The sequence below is a fragment of the Cnephaeus nilssonii genome (genome assembly GCF_951640355.1).
Source record: "Cnephaeus nilssonii genome assembly, chromosome: 3".
NCBI lineage: Eukaryota > Metazoa > Chordata > Mammalia > Chiroptera > Vespertilionidae > Cnephaeus > Cnephaeus nilssonii.
The window spans coordinates 64,732,038-64,753,818 of NC_137074.1; the positions used below are offsets into that span (position 1 = coordinate 64,732,038).

General features: G+C 40.0%; 1 protein-coding gene across 3 annotated transcripts in view; it reads right to left on the reverse strand.

Moving 5' to 3' along the window:
- The window catches only part of ATP6V1A (ATPase H+ transporting V1 subunit A), a 60,395-nt gene that overhangs the window by 2,497 nt on the left and 36,117 nt on the right, over positions 1-21,781 (reverse strand). For all 3 annotated transcript variants that reach the window (XM_079766489.1, XM_079766490.1, XM_079766488.1), the window contains exons 8-14: positions 21,673-21,781; positions 15,712-15,834; positions 15,503-15,617; positions 13,481-13,544; positions 11,283-11,486; positions 8,651-8,745; positions 2,829-3,000 (exon numbers count right to left, since the gene is read on the reverse strand). In XM_079766489.1, coding sequence (XP_079622615.1) covers positions 2,829-3,000; positions 8,651-8,745; positions 11,283-11,486; positions 13,481-13,544; positions 15,503-15,617; positions 15,712-15,834; positions 21,673-21,781 — 882 coding nt within the window. The remainder of the gene's footprint in view (positions 1-2,828; positions 3,001-8,650; positions 8,746-11,282; positions 11,487-13,480; positions 13,545-15,502; positions 15,618-15,711; positions 15,835-21,672) is intronic.

Genomic DNA, 21,781 nt, shown 5'->3' on the forward strand with positions numbered 1-21,781 from the left:
AGACAGAATTCAATTTACATTTGGGAAATAACTTTCAGAACATGTAGTAAGTTGCTTATATTTAATATGTTTTGAGTACTAGGTTAATTGAGGTATCCTGGTAAACAACAGGCAGGAGTGAAAATTATCCTTATTTCCCTTTTTTTCTTTTAAGGGTAGAAATGTATAAATGGTGTAATACACCAACCAAACAGAAATAGGGCAAAATTTCAATACTGTATTTTGCCTACTAACTGTACTCAATGACCAATGAATTTATCCTCAACAATATGCAAAATATTGGAAAATTATGCATCACATATTAAATGCATTTTACTGCATATATGACAGTTGAAATTAATTTAGTCAAACTAGAAATTTACTATTCAATGTCTGATAGAATTACATTGAGACAGGAAAGTAAGATTTCTAAAATAATCTTAAAATGCACCAGTTACAATCCTTATGGAAAGCAACTTAATTGAGTAACATGTATAAAAAGACTTTAAAATGTTTAAGCTCTCTGACACAATCATTCCACTTCAATCATTCCACTTCTGGGAATCTATACTAGGAAAATTCACAAAGCTAACTGCATGAACAAAGTTGCTATACCAACAATTGGAACTTTCCTAAGTGCCTAAAAATAGGAGAATATTACTCTCCAGCAACAAAATAATGAATGCTACAGAAGAAATTCAATGACATTAAAAAGCAACTGTGATGTTGCCCTGGCCAGTGTGGCTTAGTTGGTTGAGCATCATCCCATAAACCGAAAGGTCACCGGTTCAATTCCCGATCAGGGCACATGCCCAGATTGCGGGTTTGGTCCTGATAGGGGTGTGTACAAGAGGCAACCGATCAATGTTTCTCTCCCTCTCCCTCCTCTCTTTCTGAAAATCAATAAAAAATATTTTAAAAAAGGCAACTGTGATATTAATTTGATACAATGTGCATGTAAATTTTAAAAAGATATTACCTTTAATCACACTACCAGAAATCATTGCTATTATTATTATATACATATTTTTATCTTGTTCCTATAAATATTTAATTTTTGAAAATAAAATTTGAATCAAATTATATATAGAATTTCTTTGCAACCTGATTTCCCCTTTCATTAACCCATAAGCATTTCCCCATGTCTTTGAATATTCTTTCAAAAGAAACATGTAATGACTTGATAATATTCTTATAATGCACATGCCATGTTGACTTATCCACTCTTGGATGACACTTAAGAAGTTTAATAAACAATCTTGGACATAAATCCATATGAAAATCTCATTATTTCCTTTGGTTATATGCTTTGAAGTAGAATGACAGGACTCAAGGGTATGAATATTTTAAAATTCTTGGTACAGTGAGTGTCTATTGTACACGTTTACTTTCAACCTTTAGTACAAACAACACTATATACATTCATATATATTATACTAGAGGCCCAGTGCATGATTGAATCATGCACGTGTAGGGTCCCCTACACGCTTTTGCTTTTCGCGGTGGAGTTGGGTGCCTGTCCGATGGTACACCAGGCCTTTCAGAAGCCTCCGGCGCGGCGGAGGCTTCTGAAAGGCCTGGTGCCAGAGCAGACAGGCACCCAGCTCCCCCACTTTTGGTGGTCCGCAGCCGCTGAGGGGGGCTACCCTGCTGTTGAGAGGTGCAGGGGGCGGGACTCCCGCCCCTGCGCCTCTCAATGGCCGCTGAGGGGGGCTGCCGCGGACACTTGGCTACCCTGCCGTTGAGAGGCGCAGCTGGGTGTCCGGGGCAGCCCCCCTCAGCGGCCGCGGATCTGGCCATTGAGAGGCACAGGGGGCGGGAGTCCCGCCCCCTGTGCCTCTCAACAGCAGGGTAGTCCCCCTCAGTGGCAGCGGATCCGTGCCTCTCAATGGCCGGATAGGCCACCCCGAGTCCCGCCCCCCAGCCTCCCGCCACCCAATCGTGGGCGTAACGGAGTGATGGTAATTTACATGTTACTCTATTATTAGATAGGATATATATATATATATATATATATATATATATATATATACACATACATATATATCACATCACATTCAGAGAGTCATTCTCAATAGGTGATTAGTAAATATACTTGGATATTGTAACTCAGAAATAAATATAATCCAATTGATAAAAATTTTAAAAACAATTTTATACATTTGAGTTTCTACTAATAATTTCATTTAATTATCTATTTATATCTGTATACTTCCAAAAAAATTATAGTCCACTTAAAAGTTAAAAATAGCCCTGACCGGTTTGGCTCAGTGGATAGAGTGTCGGCCTGTAGACTGAAGGGTCCCAGGTTCGATTCCAGTCAAGGGCATGTACCTTGGTTGAGGGCACATCCCCAGTGGGGGGGGTGTGGGAGGCAGCTGATCAATGTTTCTCTCTCATCGATGTTTCTAAACCTCTATCCCTCTCCCTTCATCTCTGTAAAAATCAATAAAATATATATTTTTAAAAAAGTTAAAAATATTATGTAATAGGATACTTAAAAGAAGTAAACAGCAGAAGTAATTTTGGATACGCATAGGATTGGATGTGAATAGGCAGATGAGGTAATGTAATTGCTGCTCAGCAATGACTTTAGCACTAAATTGCCTGGAAGTTAAAACAAAAGGAAGATGTATCCGCATTTATTTTAGACATGACATACTTTAATTTTTACCACTAGAATTCCTATTTGAAAATAACTTTGAGGTCTGTCCTGGTTTTCCATAACCTGAGCATGCGTGAAAATGATAAATGTAAGTTGTATACACCAGGTTCGGGACTCAAATAGTTTAAAAAATAAAAAGAAACATTTCCTACTAAAAAAAAGTTACAGCAGAAACTAAATATACCTTAAATTTCATGGAGGAAAGTTTATAGAGGATCTCCCCCATATGCTCACGGATAATGGACCATGTGATTTTACTGTCACTCTGGGCAGTGGTTTCAACAGCTCTACGGGCCATATCATAAAATGCGATCATGTTGGACAGCATCCCGACTGTCTTGTAGAAGGGGCAGAACCTAAGGTGAAAACAGCCAAAATAATTAACAAATCAAAATCCAAAGCAGGTTCATTCTTTATGTAAAACTTTATAAAATATGAGAGCATTAGCTTCTTTACTTAAATATGCAGATTACTTATAATAATTGGATGATATATAATGAATGAAAAAAATAGTGGAAAAGACCAGTTTTTGAACAAAGATGTCTCAGAATAGGGAATGAATAGTAAATGGAGAAATATATTTTTTTAATGTAAAAAGTGATGTTTATTTTTTAAGAACAGTAACAGTACTACTATAATCTAACCTCTTTGAGGATTTGTTTTCGTACAATGCCATTAAAGGAATACCCTAAATGGTAAAATAACTGAGTTGTAAAGATTCCCTTGTGATAAGCAGGTTAAGGTATAATGAATAAGAAACAGGGAACGGCAATTTCCTAAAGTTAATAGTAAGCCCTCTTCCACATTAAGGAGTTCATTTAACCATATCTTTTAATAATGAAGACATGCAAGCAAATATTCAACTGTATTCACACACACTCTTATCAACTTTCTAACGCATTTAAACACATTTGCATACATAATTTCATGAATACTTTCTATCACTCTCCTTCCAAAGAACTGTCCCCTTATTGAGTTATGTTTGTGTAGGCAGCTGCTAGAGCTTCTTAAGTTTCTGTGATAGATTTTTGAGCCTTACTGATTATATTGTCATATTTTCTGCTTGTCATACATTTTGAAAATCCTATTTGTTAAGTTCCCTCTTCAGTCTTACATAAGGCCAAATATGATTTGAGGAGGGAAAAGCCAACCTGTGGTGATTGGGCCAAATTTTCAAAGTTTAAAGGAAATAAGAACTTTAAGTGAGCCATGTTATAACAGACACAAAAGTTAAAAAAAAAAAAAACAAAAAAACAAAAAAACAAGCACTGAGCAGGAGCTGGTAGGGCACCTATTTGGAACTTTGGTAGGAAAAAGAAGAATAGACACTTGTGAAATAAGGCAGGAAAGCAGAAATTATTTAGGAAAAGAGTAGAGGAGGCATGGGCAGTGGAAAGATATAGTGGGAAACGTTTCTGAAAGAGGCAATGCTCTGCACGTTAAGTCACAATTTAATCTACTTAAAGGTGGTTTTGCTTATCTCTCTATATAAACCCTAATATGCAAATAGACCGAACAACTGTGCGCTGACCACCAAGGGGCGCATGCAGAACATGGTGGGCGTCGGCCGCAGCGGGACAGTGGAGCAGGTGAGCAGGGGCGCCAGACTAAGGTGGGGTGCCAGTCGCTGTCATCAGGGCGAGCCTCTGGAGGTTACTGAAAATTCTTTGCTCCCACAAGTTGGGGTCCTGGCTAGCACTTGCACCTGCTACCGGCGCCCGGCACTGGCCCCAATGACTCGGTGCCATCAATGGTGTGAGTGGCGGCTGACGGCCCGATCGCCTCTCAGAACTTCTCCACCTCCCCCTGATCCTGAGGGGTGATTGGGGCCGGCAGCCGCCTCTTGCACTCTCTGATGGTGCCAACCTCGCTCACACCTACTGCTGGCGCCGGCCCCAATAGCTCCACGCCGTAAGTGGTGTGAGTGAGCGGGGCTGGCGCTGTCAGCATGCGGGAGCAGCGGCAGTGGGAGCGGAGCTGCCAGCAGAAAGGGGACCAGGGGCTGCGGTGGGAGGGGCTGGGCAGGGGTGCAGAGGATGGGCCGAAACACCCACCCCCCCACGCCCCCCGGGGCCAACCACAGCCTCGAAGCCCACAGTTCCTTTCAAGGTGCACGAATTTGTGCACTGGGCCCCTAGTTTGTCATAATTGGACAAATGAGCAAAATCAAGACAAGGGGACTTATTAGATTGTTAGATGTCTGCCATGAAAATCCATAAAAGTGGATTTTAATGTAGGCAGCTTCTTCTTCAAAACTCAATAGAGCCCTGGCTCAGTTGGTTAGAGTGTTGTCCCAATATGCTAAGGTTGCAAGTCTGACCTCTGATTAAGAATCAACCAATGAATACATAAATAAGTGGAACAAATTGATATATATATATCTCAAATCAATCAATAAATTTTTTTTAAAAAAAACACAAAAACACCTCGATAGAAAATCCGCAAATAAAAAAGGAATAGTGGTGCTTCCAATCAATTTGACAGTGTAGGTAAATGTGGCACACACATCCAACTACTTGAAATCTAGCTGAACAGAAGTCCTATATTCTTTATAAGGATATAATAAAGAAGCCATGTGGACTGGTGGGAGTGATGGAGACTCCCAACAACCTGGTCCCGCACCCATGTGTCAGATGAAAATCAGAGTTATTTCTGTTGCTTAGGTCCTCCCAGAGGAGCAAGGGGTCCCATCCCCACACCAGCCCCCCCCCCCCCCCCAGCCCAGGGATCCAGTGCTGGGAAGAATAGTCCCCATAACTTCTGGCTATAAAAACCAGCAAGGATTGTGACTGAGTGAGACAGAGGATTCTGGAGTCCTAGGCAGTTCCTTACTCAGACTCACCCACACTGAGCTCCAGCACTGGGGCTGCATCATGAAAGGTGCCTAGGACATACAGGGAGGCACTGAATTCTCTGTATTCACGGTGAGAGTGGGAGGGGCAGCTTTCTCCCAGACATAAGTGCTGGCAGAGGCCACTGTGCCTTTGCTGAGCCCTTTCTCTACACAGAGTGGGCAGGTGGGAGCCATATCTGAGTCTTCATCAACCTGGTTAACACTGTTCGGCCAACTTGATAATTCCCTGAGATGCTGCCCCACCTCAACTTGCCATTTCCGGTGACTTTTACATATAAATGGCCTGGCTGGGCTCATAAAGCAAACTTAGCAAAATGGCTCAAAGGTTCACAAATCCCAAACAAGCAGTCTCTAGTTTCAGCATGCTTGTACCTTTAGCTAAGTGGGCCTAGGCCTGACACAAGCAGCAGTTCCTAGTTTAGCCTATCCCAAGCACCTTCAAGCTCATCACAAATAGCAGCCATCTGCAAATCACTTTGTAGCTCCTGCCAGGTGGCCCCAGGCAGGGCACAGGCAATAGCTAACCTTAGTCTGCACCTCCTAGAAGGCCCTAGAGCCAACACACCCAGTGGACAGCTTCAGACCACACTGAGCACCACCAAACCACCTCCACGAGCTACACACTCAAGGGGCAAAGTCATTGAGGGCCAGATCCCTGCTGAAGCAATTCCTGCAACATGGGGTAGGCCCCTGCATAGCAGCTCCTCCACTATAATCATAGCCATTCCTTGCAGCCAACAGGCCTGGGCGTAAATCTCTCCCAGTGATGTGTCAACAGCAATCAAGGCTCAACTGCAACAGAAGGATGCCCATAGCCCACAAGTGGGCAGGGGGCACCGGAAGTGCACAGCTCGGGTTACTAAAGATGCTATGCCACTGGGCCCTACAAGTCACCTACTACATAGGGTCACTCTACCAGGACCAGGAGATGTAGCCGCTCTACCTAATACAGAAAAACAAATACAGGGAGAGAGCCAAAGTGAGACAAAGAAATATGTCCCAAGTAAAAGAACAGAACAAAACTCTAGTAAAGGAACTAAACAAAATGGAGACAAGCAATCTACCAGATACAGAGTTCAAAACACTGGTTATAAAGGACTTGTATGCATGCATATGAGCATAACCAATGAACACAGATGTGGGTAGAGTGGGGGGTGACGGCATGTGCTGGGGGGTGGGGGCAGCTGGGGAGAGATCAATGGGGATAAAAGGAGACTTATGTAAAAATTAAACAATAAAGAATTTAAATTTTAAAAAAAAGCAACACTGGTTATAAGGATGCTCAATGAACTTAGTGAGAACTTCAACAAAGAGATAGAAAACATAAAAATGAAGATAGGAAAAATAAAAAAGAACCAGTCAGAAATGAAGGCTACACTAACTGAAATGAAGAATACATTACAGCATACGTGATGCAGAAGATCAAATCAGAGATTTGGAAGATAAGGAAGCAGAAAACACCGAATTAGAACGCAAAAAGAAAAAATAATCCAGAAAAATGAGGATAGTTTAAGGAAACTATCAAGCATACTAACATTTGCATGCATCATGGGGGTACCAGAAGGAAGAGAGGAAGGAATTAAAAAGGTATTTGAAAAAATAATGACAAAAAAATTTCCTCACTTGGTGAATAAATAGACATACAAGTCCAGGAAGCACAGAGAGTCCCACACCAAGACACATCATAATTAAAATGCCAAATGTTAAAGACAGAAAAAATCTTAAAAGCAGCAGGAAAAAAGCAGTTAGTTTCTCCACTAGAAAGCTCCCATAAGACTGTCAACTGATTTCTCAACAGAAACTTTGCAGACTAGAAGGGATTGGCCTAAAATATTCAGTCATAAAAAGCAAAGACCTACAAGCAACATTACACTACTCAGCAAGTTATCATTAAGAAATGAAGGAGAGCCCTCACCAGTTTGGCTCAGTGGATAGAGCACTGGCCTGCAGACTGAAGGTTCTGGGTTCGATTCCGGTCAAGGGCACATGCCTAGGTTGTGGACTCAATCCCCAGTAGGGGGCGTGCAGGAGGCAGCCGATCAATGGTTCTCTCTCATCATTGATGTTTCTATATCTCTCTCCCTTCCTTTCTGATATCAATAAAAATATATTTTAAAAAAAAGAACTAAAAGAGAAATAAAAAGTTTTCCAGACAAGAAAAAGCTAAAGGAGTTCATTACCACCAAATCAGTATTATGGCAATAAATATGTATCTATCAGCAAATACTTTAAATGCAAATTGATCAAATGTTCCAATCAAAAGGCATATGGAGGCTGAGTGGATAACAAAACGAGACCCCTATATATGCTGTCTATAAGATATTTATTTCAGATTGAAAGACACACACACACACTGAAAGGAAATGGATGGAAAAAGATATTTCATAAAAATAAGAAAAAAAAATCTGGGGTAGCAATATTTATATGAATCAAAATACTTAAAAACAAAGGCTATAACAAGAGACTACAAAGGACCCAGCAATTCCACTTCTACATATTTATTAGAAGACATCAAAAACACTAAATCAAAAAGATATATACATCCATATATTCACTGTAGCGTTATTTACAATAGCCACGATATGAAGCAACCTAAGTGTCCATCGAGAGATGAATGGATAAATTAGTGGTGTATACCAACAATGGAATATGACTCAGTTATAAAAAGAATGGAATCTTGCCATCTGGAACAACATGGTTCAACACAGAGGGTATCGTGCTGAGTGAAATAAGTCAGAGAAAGACAAATGTTGTATAACTTCACTCAGATGGGGAATCTAAAATAATAAATAAACAAGCCGACCAGAAAAAGACTCATAAATACAGAAAACATTTTGAAAGTTATCAGATGGGGCGGGGGGTTAAGGGTTGTGGGTTGGGAGAAAAAGGTGAAGGAATTAAGAAGTACAAATTGGTAGTTACAGAATAGTCATGGGGACGTAATATATGGCCTAAGAAATATAGTCAATAGTACTGTAATAACTATGTATGGTGTCAGATGGGTACTAGAATTACTAAGGTGATCACTTTGTAAGCCATATAAACATCTAATCACTAGTTGTACACTAGAAGCTAATATAATATTGTACATCAACTGTAATTAAAAAATAAAAATTATATATAAAAAAAGAAGAAATAGCAGGATAGGTTACCTGTCATAAGGAGTATATCCATTTTGTTGTAGGAAATCATCTTTGATAAGTTTGGCTACCTCCAGAGTGATTTTATCTGTTTCTGCTAGAGAAGCCTAGAAGAGAAAAAATACATAATTTTAGAAATTTACTTCCATAATGTGGGACCATGGTTGTAATCAATGAGCAAGCAGAAACTATCTGAGCACACACAATCACCTACCATTTATAAATTCACTTCATAACTATTTTTTATTGATGTTCTTTTTTATTGTGGTAAAAAACATAATGCAAAATTTATCATCTTCACCATTTTTAAGTGTTGTTCAGTAGTGTACAATATATTTACACTATTGTGAAACAGATTTTCAAAACATTTTTTTAAATACATTTTTATTTATTTCAGAGAGGAAGGGAGAGAGAGATAGAAACATCAATGATGAGAGAGAATCATTGATCAGCTGCCTCCTGCACACCCCTTTCTGGGGGTTGAGCTCGCAACCTGGGCCTGTGCCCTTGACTGGAATTGAACCCGGGACCCTTTAGTCCACTGAGCCAAACTAGCTAGGGCAGATTTTCGTAACTTCATTTTGCAAATCTGAAACTATACCCATTAGAGTTTACATAACAACTCTCTTTTTCCTCTTATCCCCCCACCCCCTCCCCCTCAGTCTCTGGTAAACACCATTCTACTTTCTTTTTTCTACAAATTTCACTACTTTAGATACCTTATATAAGTGGAATCATATAGTATTTGTATTTTTGTGACAAATACGTGTGGATAAAAAAGGGGGTATGTACATGTTCAGTGATCGAAAGTAACCTCACAGGGTGATCTGATAATACATTTCTTTCTTTCTTTTTTAAATATATTTTATTGATTTTTTTACAGAGAGGGAGAGAGATAGAGAGTTAGAACCACTGATGAGAGAGAAACATCGATCAGCTGCCTCCTGCATACCCCCTACTGGGGATGTGCCCGAAACCAAGGTACATGCCCTTGACTGGAATCGAACCTGGGACCCTTCAGTCCACAGGCCGACACTCTATCCACTGAGCCAAACCAGTCAGGGCTTTCTTTTTTTTATATAACCACACATCAGAGCCTTGAGCTTTTTTTTTTTTAATACAGAGAAGCCTGAATTTACTTTAAAAAATGTATACGAGGACAATGAAAGTTGAAAGATACTGAAACATTTTAAATGAGCTTAAAAATGCAGAAACAATTAAAAATTTACATTGAAGTAATAAAGAACAGTTCTGATATTGGATAAAATTCAACCAGTGATATGTAGGTAACATTTTTTTTAAAATCCAACAACTTTCATTGTTTAAAGTATTACATATCTTCTTTTTTACCCCAATTAACACCCCACCTGAACTTTTCTTTTTTAAAAAAAAATGTATTCTTATAGATTTCAGAAAGAGAGAGAGAGAGAGAGAGAGAGAAACATCAATGATTAGAGAGAATCATTGATTGGCTGCTGCCTACACGCCCCCACAGGGATGGCGCCTGCAACCTGGGCATGTGCCCTGACCAGAATCACACTGTGACCTCCTGGTTCATAGGTTGACGCTCAATCACCAAGCCACACTGGCCAGGCAAGATTTCTAACTGGGCAGGTCATGGTGGGTCAAATCCAATCTTTCTTCGTCATAGTGCTCCTGAAAAAATGTATTTTAATAGATCCTACTTCTACCCCCTCTAATTTGGTTGGTGACAGGTACAGTCTATTTCAAGAAATAAAAGTAAATCAAGCCCTGGTTGGGTAACTCTGACGCTTGGAGCATCATCCCATATACCAAAAGGTCAGGGCACATACCTAGGTTGTGGGTTCAGGTTGGGGTGCAACCAACCGATGTTTCTTCTTTCCCTCTCTCTCCTCCTTTTCTCTCTATATAATCAATAAACATCTCCTCGGGTGAAGAATAAAAAATAAAAAAGTAAATCAAGAGTTTTTTCTCACCTACAATAAAACCAGGACCATGTTAAGTGCTATAAATGACTGAAAAGAATATAAAGGTTCTAACAATTTAGTTACTTCTCTGATCACTCTGAAGTGAAAGCCCCTCCCCTTGCATGTGGGCAAGCTCTATAAACTGCTTTGACCAAATTAATAAGACAGAAATCACATTATATTAGTTTTGGGGCCCTGGCTTAAGAGGCTGGTGGCTTCTACTTCCTTTCTTTTTTTATACTCACTTTGAGAGCCCTGAACATACTACATAGAGACAGAAATGCCCAGCCAACCCTTAATTATCCCAGCCATCCCAGCCCCAGCACAAGACATGTGAAGGAAGAAACTTTCAAATAACTCCAGCCTGAGCCATCATATGACCGCAACTGTATGTGGATCCCAAGCAAGAACACCCGACTGAAGCCATCAAACTCAAAACCATGAGTAATAAAACACTTTTAAGTCACTAAGTGTGAGAGTGATTTGCTACTCATCAACAGAAAATCAAAGCAATAATCACTATTTTACCTTTCACAACACAAGTAGGTCTCTCAAATATCTGCCAAAATAAAGAAATAATCTATAAATACTATTAGTTTAAAAATATTTCATAAGTACTCATTTTGCTAAGCAGAATCTGCATATCCAATGTTCTAGCTGTCCTTACAACACTCCAGTGGGATTTTATAACTCACCTTTCCCACAAGCTGTACAATTTCTGCTAGATCTTCTTCTTCCTGCAGAATCTCCTTAGCTTTGGTCCTCAGAGGAACAAACTCTGTGAAGTGCTTGTCATAGTACTCATCCAAGGCACGCATATACTTGCTGTAGCTGATTAGCCAGTTGACAGAGGGGAAATGCTTACGTTGAGCTAGTTTCTTATCTAAGCCCCAGAACACCTGATGTAAAAACAAAACAAACTTTCCATCATTTTAAGAATGATTTCTCTTAAAAAATAAAAATTTAAAAAAATGTATTGAGGTATATTTTGCCTTAATATGTAATTACATATATTTTGGGGGAGCGGGGGCAAATAATGTATCTTTTTAGTACTAATAAGTATAATTGAAATAGAATAAAACTTGCAATTAAAAAATATATTCCTTTCAATTTCAGGATGGATAGTACATATAAATCAAAATTTATCTGAATTTCCTTAACCTTTTGCACTCGGATGTCGAGTGTGACTCGACACGGTTAGCATTAGAATAAAGGAATCGAGAAAAAAGCAAGCGAGTGCAAAGGGTTAATAGTGTGTCAAATCAAGTAGAAAAAATAATTTATTGTTTTGAAGATTATTATGGTGTAATATAAACAGATGAACCAGAAAATGCCCATTGAGATAGAACACACACTCCCTTTGATTAAAAAAACCTCTAAATGTTCTGGTTAAATTTAGTTCCCTATCATGAAGGGCCAGTCCAGTAAGACCTAACAGTTATTTTTCTGAGGCCAAACATTCACGTGTATTTTATACATCCCTAACTTGCTCCCCCTTTCCCTACAATTTAAAACTCAAACTTTTAGCAAAAGTTAAGGTCCTTGAGAGTTGTAAATTCAGCCTCTGCCATTTCCTTTAATATAATTCTACAAAAAACATAAGCAAATATTTTATTTTTCCCACATGAATAATATATATACTTACGAGTACATCAACTTTTTTTCCCACCATAGCCCTATTTGTTCACATCTTTCATTTAGGCTTCTTTTAATGGCTAAGTTGGCTAGCTACCCACTAACATTTAAGCCTTGTCACTGGGAAGCATCTGCCTAGGGCAGAAGCTACATTTTTCCAGCTTTGTTTTTGTCTGGTTTGGCTAACAGAATGAGTGGAGTACCAGGTCTGAGCCAAAGGTTCAGAAAATAGATGTGCCTTCTCTAGGTTCCCTTTGTGCCGGCCAGATGCAGACAATTATCAAGCTAGGACAGTGGTCGGCAAACCACGGCTCGCGAGCCACATGCGGCTGAGAGCCGCGGTTTGCCGCTCTGTTGACTAATGAGTTTGCCGACCACTGGACTAGACTAAATGTTACCGTGTGGTTGGAAGCTGTGAGGATTAGGCAATTGTGGCATATTGTGTGCAAAGAGGTAAAGGGTAGTATATGACAGTGGTCGGCAAACTCATTAGTCAACAGAACGGCAAACCGCGGCTCACAAGCTGCATGTGGCGCAAGAGCCACGGTTTGCCGATCACTGGGCTAGGAGATAGTAGAGCCACAGGATGGAAGGAGCCCTGAATTACTACCAGTAGAAGAAAAAAACTGCCACAGAGTTTTTACCATTACACATTTTGGGGCTCATTTGTTTCTACATCTAAACTTATTCTAACTCGCCCTGGTCAGTGTGGCTCAGTTGGTTGGAGCATCCTCATGTACACCAAAAGGTGTCGGGTTTGATTCCCAATCAGGGCAACCGATTAATCCTTATCTCTCACATCAATGTTTCTCTCTCCCTTCCTCTCTCTAAAATCAACTAAAATATACTTTAAAATACTTTAAAATTACTCTAACTTAAAGGTTATTATTACTCTAACACTAATAAAACTTTGCTACCTCGGATATATTTCCCACTTATAGATATTATAAACCCTAGGTAAAGAGCTAAGAAGGAACAAACAGCATTAACCCTTTGCACTCACTTGCTTTTTTCTTGATTCCTTTATTTTAATGCTAACCGTATCGAGTCACACTCGACATCCAAGTGCAAACGGTTAAAGGCTTTCAGTGATAAGAATGTTCGTAAAACACTAAAACAGACTTTACCATCACCTATTCTTTAGTGACTAAATTAAATACTTCATGATGATTTGGAAAACATTAGAACAGCCCATGGGGATGAGGGGGGAGGGGGCTGGTGCCCAGCTCGGAAGTTGACTACACTAGAAAAGATATACCTGAACAATACCAAGAGTAGCAGATGTAACTGGGTCAGAAAAATCACCACCAGGTGGAGAAACTCTAAATTTAAAAGAAAAAATATAGTCATTAGGAATGCTTATGAAAAATAACTTGTATATGCAAGTCAATTTTAATGCAAATGGCTTTTTAATATAAATAACTTTAGTAATGACCTTTGGAAAGAAAATTCTACATAAAAATCTTAAATAGAAACCAGAACAAATAAGAATAATTAAATACCTTCTAGTATGAGAAATGAGACAGATTTTACAAGCAGTTGCATTATTCTAATCACACAGATGAAGCAGGAAGAAAAGACAAGCTCTAAAAACAAAGTGTGCTTTAAATAGTGATCGTGAATCTGCCCTTTGTTTTTATCATAATACTAGTGGCCCAGTGTACAGATTCGTGCACAGTGAAAGGAAATTAATTAGGAGAAAGATTCGTGTGGTGATTACGTTACTGAAAAAACTTACATGTCAAAATAGTATATATAATATCCTATCTAATAAAAGGGTAATATGCAAATTGATCATCACTCCAACACACAAGATGGCTGCCACCATGTGGTCAAAGATGGCTGTCCCCATGTGGACACAAGATGTCCACCACAAGATGGCCAGCAGGGGAGGGCAGTTGTGGGTGATCAGGCCAGCAGGAAAGGGCAGTTAGGGGTGACCGGGCTGACATAGGAGAGCAGTTGGGGGTGACCAGGCCTCTGGGGAGGACAGTTGGGGGTGACCAGGCCTGCAAGGGAGGGCAGTTGTGGGTGATCAGGCCAGCAGGGGAGAGCAGTTGGGAGGGACCAGGCCTGCAAGGGAGGGCAGTTGGGGGCAATCAGGCCTGCAGAGGAGGGCAGTTGGGGGTGACCAGGCTGGCAAGGGAAGGCAGTTAGGGGTGACCAGGCCAGCAGGGGAGGGTAGTTAGGGGCAATCGGGCTGGCAGGGGAGCAGTTAGGTGTCGATCAGGCTGGCAGGGGAGTGGTAAGGGGGTGATCAGGCTGACAGGCAGAAGCAGTTAGGGGCAATCAGGCAGAGGCAGCCGAGTGGTTGGGAGCCAGCAGTCCTGGATTGTGAGAGGGATCCCAGATTGGAGAGGGTGCAGGCTGGCCTGAGGGACACACCCCCCGCCCCGTGCACGAATTTCGTGCACCAGGCCTCTAGTAGTATCTATCATAAAACTAAAACACACACATGATTGGTGCCAGAGAGAGCTTTATATGTAGTGCATATGCGCGAGTCAACGTTTATTTTTCAATTGCCAGTGCGCATCATATGTACTGGTCAGCCAGTTGGTTGGATGGTCGATGACTAAATCGTGCTATGGTTCACATTGAAGGTCAACAAAAACAACCAAATTCACGGTTGACAATGACAGATCGAAACACATGTGTGCGATTGGTGCCAGTTAGAGCTTTACATGCATTGTGCAAGTGCTAATCAACATTTATTTTTAAATTGCCAGTGCATTTCATATGTACCGGCCGGTTGGTCGGTTAAACGGGCAGTCAGTCACTTAGCCTTTTATATATATAATCTTACCTTAATATGTCTAAAATGTTCTAAGTTGTTCCTAGGATATTGTGACTTAAATGTAATAATCAGCCAAGTAACATTTGTGGAACCAGAACATAAAGAAATGACCTAGAGCCCTGGCCGGTTTGGCTCAGTGGATAGAGCGTCGGCCTGCAGACTCAAGGGTCCCGGGTTCGATTCCGGTCAAGGGCATGTACCTCGGTTGCGGGCACATCCCCAGTAGGGGGTGTGCAGGAGGCAGCTGATCGATGATTCTCTCTCATCGATGTTTCTAACTCCCTATTCCTCTCTCTTCCTCTCTGTAAAAAATCAATAAAATATATTTTAAAAAAAGGAAAAAAAAGAAATGACCTAGAGAGCTTGTTGGGTGACTTTGATGTGCAACCTGGGTAAGAATCACTGCTCCCCAAGTGGCTAAGTATTTTCTCTTCAAAATAAATGACCCTTCTTCTCCTTTGAAAAGTAAATAGTTTAGGTGCTTACGCTCCTACAATGCTGACACTCCCTTCTCTTTCAGGGTTTCCAAGACATTTCACCCTGCCTGCTCGCTCATAGAAAGAGGCCAGACGGGCACCAAGATATGCAGGATATCCACTATCTGAAAAATGAAAAAAAAAAAAAAATTTAAAAGAGGTACTAGAGCAGTCCCCCCAATCAGTTTTGCTTACATAATAAGTGATACACAGACTTACCTGCAGGCATTTCAGCTAAGCGGCCAGAGATTTCTCTAAGGGCCTCAGCCCATCTAGAGGTGGAGTCAGCCATCATACTGACGTTATAGCCCATGTCACGGAAATATTCTGACAATGTAATTCCTAAATTGGGAAGAATACTGTAAGTTATAACGCTATAATGTATAATCCTGACCTTTTCACCTTTGAGAAAACTTTAAAGCAAGAAGTACATGAGACAATCTTCTGTTTCACCAAAATCGATTCTTCTTCTTTTGGACACACAGATGAATTGTATTTCCTATAACCTCCTTTGCATTTAGATATGGCTGTGTAAACTGACTTCTAGCTAATCAAATTAATGTGTTTCACTGCCAGGCAAGCCACATCTTCCTTCTGGCTTACTCAGAGGGAGGGAGCTTCTAGGAGCTCTGGAGGGCCTGGGCTGAAATGAAAGAGTTCTTTTCAGTCTGGGTCCCAGCCCAGAATGCCAGAGTAAAGAGTCCTCTAACCACCTTAAATAAACATCTATTATACTGAGAAATTATATTAAGGTATATTTGTTGCCACAGCCTAGTCTACCTTAATATGATATACACTAGAGGCCTGGGATCGGGCCTAAACGGGCAGTCGGACATCCCTCTCACAATCCAGGACTGCTGCCTCCCAACTGCTCGCCTGCCTGCCTTCCTGATTGCCCCTAACTGCTTCTGCCTGCCAGCCTGATCACACCCTAACCACTCCTCTGCCAGCCTGATTGATGCCTAACTGCTCCCCTATCAGCGTGTTTGCCCCTAACTGCCCTCCCCTTTAGACCTGGTCACCGCTAACTGCCCTCCCCTGCAGACCTGGTCACCGCTAACTGCCCTCCCCTGCAGGCCTGGTCACCCCCAACTTCCCTCCTCTGCTGGCCTGGTCACCCCTAACTGCCCTCCCCGGCAGGCTTAATCGCCCCCAACTGCCCTCCCCTGCTGGCCTGATCCCTCCCAACTGCCCTCCCCTGCTGGCCATCTTGTGGTGGCCATCTTGTGTCCACATGGGGGCAGCCATCTTTGACCACATGGGGGCAGCCATCTTGTGTGTTGGAGTGATGGTCAATCTGCATATTACTCTTTTATTAGATAGGATAGAGGCCTGGTGCATGGGTGGGGACCAGCTGGTTTGCCCTGAAGGGCATCCCGGATCAGTGTGGAGGTTCCCTTGGGGTGTGGGGCGGCCTGGGTGAAGGGCCTGTGGTGGTTTGCAGGCCGGCCACGTCCCCTGGCAATCCAAGCAGAGGCCCTGGTATCTGGTATTTATGTATCTTCTACAATTGAAACTTTGTAGCCTGGAGTGTAGCCAAGCCTCCTGCTCGCTCCATGGCCGGCAGCCATTTCTTTTGGGATCTGTGTACCTTCTATAATTGAAACTTTGTAGCCTGGAGCGGAGGCCTAGGCCAGCCAGGGTTACAGAAGCTTTGCTTCCTCCATTGCCGGGGGCAACCCTCACCTCCTGCTCTTTCCAGCTCAGTGGCTGTCGCCATTTCTGTTTGGATTTGTTTATCTTCTATAATTGAAACTTTGTAACCTTGAGTGGAGGCTTAGGCCTGCAACGGCAGGCAGAAAGCTTGGCTTCCTTTGTTACCGGGGAAACCCAAGCCTCCCTCCTGCTCTCTGTGGCTGTAGCCATCTGGGTTGGGTTTATTTGCATATTTGCTCCTGATTGGCTGGTGGGCGTGGCTTGTGGGTGTAGCGGAGCTAGGGTCAATTTGCATATTACTCTTTTATTAGGTAGGATTCTAACAGATAGAAAAAGGCTTTTTCTCTATTCTTTTCCCTATTAATATAATTAAGTTTGAAATTAATTTCCAATATAGTTTTTGCCTATGTGTCAAATATATACACACACCAAAAAACCCTCAATCAATTAGCTTATTATTTTTCAAAAGTAGCATGTTATTAACATGAGTAATATCTTAATTATCCAGATCATTCTGCTATGCAGATCAAGTCCTGCCTGTAAAGTCATACATATAGTAAACCCGTTTGAAGAAGCTAACCTATAGGAAGAAGTGCTGGATTCTTGTTTCTGTTCTGTCATTGACCTTAGCTAAGTAACTACATTTCCCAGTATGGTTTCCTAATATGTTAAAATAATAAAGCTCTTGCCCTATCTACCTATATGCATCAGATTAAATGACACATATAAATGCCCTCTAAGAATTACAAAGAACTATGAAACTCTAAGCTATTAGAAATTTACAGTGTTTGCTACATTGTAAGAGTCTCAAAATCTATGGCTCCAGTTCCTTTATTTTACTAGTAGAGAAACAGAGGCTTATAGTAGGTAAAACAAAATAGTTGCTGGAAAATTCAGCACGTAACTATTTATCATAGTACTTATTTCAGAATAAAAAGTACTGATTTATGAGGCTTCTAAAAAATAGTTCCATGAACAAAGTCTTTAAGAAATATTACTTATTATTATTAAGGCTTAAAAAACACAATAATTATTATATATTTCAATCTGATGATAGGACCAGATCCACTCTTATACAAGCACAGCTATGTTTTTAAGTTTCCCTGATGACATTCACTAATAATTATGTGTATATATTAGAAAGACTTGGTAGAAGAGACATATACACGAGTAAACCTCAAAGAAGTTTCACTGACCTAAAGACTGGTGCTTACAAGGGGGGAAAAAACAAAAACCTCAGACAAAACTAAAAGATGAACTGGGAAAACATTTACAACTCACAACAGATAAGACTAATTTCAAAAAGCTTTTACAAATCAGTAGGAAAAACAACTATTATCCAAAACTGAGTTCCTTGGACCCAATTATGGCAGTTTTCAAATGATTAATATACACAGGAAAGATGGTATATAGCTCAGTTAAGAAAAACAGACTAAATAGGCATCTAATAAAGCAGGAATTGTAATATGTTAATTGATAATTCTAGGTGCTGGATGTATGGGTGTTCACTATAACATTCTTTAAACTTTTCTTTATGTTTATTAACTACTAGAGGCCTGGTGCATGAAATTCGTACAGGGCTAGGGTCCCTAAGCCTGGCCAGCGATCAGAGCTGATCTGCGGGGCGACTGGCAAGGCGATCGGGGGGCCCCCGCTAGCACCCACCTTAGCTGGCCTGGGGCCTGCAGGCTGGGGGCAGCTCCTGCATTGAGCGTCTGCCCCCTGGTGGTCAGTGAGTGTCACAGTGACCGGTCATTCCACTGGCTGTTCTGCTGTTCGGTCAATTTGCATATTAGGCTTTTATTATATAGGATTATAAGAAAACATTGAAAAAACTAGCATTGGTGAGGATGTGCAGAAATACAACTCTTGTTTGTTGCTACTCCTTTTGAAAGGTTACCATAATCTAAAATCTACACTAACAGTTGTATTTTTAGCAATTTTGCTCCTAAGAACTTACCTTACAAAAATGTACCAAAAATGTACACACAAAACATGCAAAGAAACAGTGTAAAAAATATACACAAGAATGTTTTAGTGAGAGCATTTAAAATCTTACTTCCCAACATTGTCATCAATTTGGTTCAAATAAAGTCTTATAAAAATTCTGAAGAAAAAAAAAAAATTTTAGTGATGTGAACTATCAAACCAAAAAAAACAACAAAAAATAATAACTCAAGAGTCCACCAAAGGATGCTGGTTAGATAGATTCTGATATATCCATACAAAGGTATATACTATGTAGCCATTTATAGACTTACTGTCTTAAAATAATAGATGAATGTAATTTTCACCTTTTCCTCATAAAAATAATCACTAAACAAGGATAATAAGAAATATAATAACACAACTCCATCATCAAAAATTAGGGGACATATTTAGCTCCACAACAAAATAATGTGGAAAGCCATCTAAATGAGATAAAAAAAAAAAAAACACTAAGAGTGTGGGAAGACAAAAAGAATTTACCTGAGGTTGCACATCTCAGATCAAGCTTCTGCAAACTAGGAGACACCTCTTGAGAGACAAAACCAAGAACTGTTTGGGACATTGCAAAAGGGATTCAAGGGTAGTGGCAGGAGTTCCTTGGACCCAATTATGGCATCAAGGAGAAGGAAGATGGGTACAAAAATAAAACACTGCTAGTCACTCCTACTTTTCAGTAAATAAAAGATGGGTATGAAGCAGGGTGAAAGAGAAAGAAATCTTGTGACTTTGCTGCTACAAATTTTATTGGCAAGAGAGGAAAAGAGAAAAATGACTTACTTATACCATTCCATGCTATAACCAAGTTCACAGATTACCATGAAGAATTCCTGCTACTCTAGACCCGTGGTCGGCAAACTGCGGCTCGCTAGCCACATGCGACTCTTTGGCCCCTTGAGTGTGGCTCTTCCACAAAATACCATGTGCGGGCGCACACGTACAGTGCGATTGAAACTTTGTGGCCCATGCGCAGAAGTCAGTTTTCGGCTCTCAAAAGAAATTTCAATCGTTGTACTGTTGATATTTGGCTCTGTTGACTAATGAGTTTGCCGATCACTGCTCTAGACCATAACAAAAGCCACACCCTCCCATCTCCTGCAAAGATGAATAATAGTATTAATAAACATCAGTATAAGAACAAAAACAATAAAAATAGAAGAAAATAGAAGAATAAAATACAATGATGGCAAAGGAACAGATAAAAACTCTGACTACAATTAATTAATAAAAGAAAATCTTAATTCATCCTAATGCAAAGTAAAATCTCAAGGAATATACAGTAAGATCAGAAAAGATGTTTCATGAACCAGCAGAACTCAACAAAGAGCTGGAAGAAAATGAAGGTTTCATTAGGAGCAACATAAAAAATAAACACCATAGAACGTATAGACAAAAGGCTAAATAAAAAGGATTACAGGAAATTATGCATATGGAAATAGATAAAGGAGATTCAGTATGTCTACTTTGAAGAAGATAACCATAATGGAAGAGAAAAAGTTTCAGAAACAATCCTTGAAAATTTTCCAAAATAAGAAACATATTCATAGATGCTAGAATAAGAATTGTCAAGGAATGAAATATAATCCAAAAAATTTTATACTCAGTCAAACTATTGTTAAAATATAAAGGCAAGAGAAAAAAAACAAACTTATAAAGAAAGAATTCAGGAAATATAGTTTCCATAGCCTTTCTTAAAGAAACTTCCAAAAATTTTAGCCAACCACAAAACAAATAGAGAAACTATAGCCAAAGGACTGCCAGTGAGCACTAACTCCATTTTACTATGGGTCTAAGTCTAATACAGATATTGGATTTATGGTCACAAAACAGAAGGTAAAAATTATAAATCCTGAAAATGTAGAAATAAAAGTACCTAAAGCCTGGCCAGTTTGTCTCAGTGGATAGAGCGTCGGCCTGCGGACTGAAAGGTCCCAGGTTGGATTCCGGTCAAGGGCATGTACCTTGGTTGCGAGCACATCCCCAGTAGAAAGTGTGCAGGAGGCAGCTGATCGATGTTTCTCTCTCATCAATGTTTCTAACTCTCTATCCCTCTCCCTTCCTCTCTGTAAAAAAATCAATAAAATATATTTTAAAAAAAAAGAAAAGAAAAGAAATAAAAGTACCTAAAGCTGGGATGGATGTAGGAGCATAGATTGAAGGTACTATATAAACACAATGATATTCTTATCTTTCATATCCACGAGTCAAAATATAATAATTCAAAGCTGATGATTCATGTTATAGAGATACAGGTTTATTCAGAGATAGATTGATGGTCAAAAGTGTATGGAAAAAAACACAGTAATAGAAGATACATCATTTTATAGTCTTTAAAAAGATTGGGGCAGCTTTATAAATGTCTTTTATTGATATATTCTCAAGATATAAGTAAAATATTTCTTAAAAACTAAGGATACGGTTATATAAACAGAGGTACTTTAGAATGAAAGAAAAGTTCTTTGGAAAAGAAAAAGTTTAATGTTAGCTCTAAACTTAAGAATGAATGATAACTGCTTTTATTCTAATTCATATACTCACCAGTATAAATAGAGGCTTCCCTGGCAGCCACAGGCATGTTGGAGGTATTGGCTACCAAAGCTGTCCTCTTCATAATTGACTCTACCTTACCATCAACTTCCATTGTGAG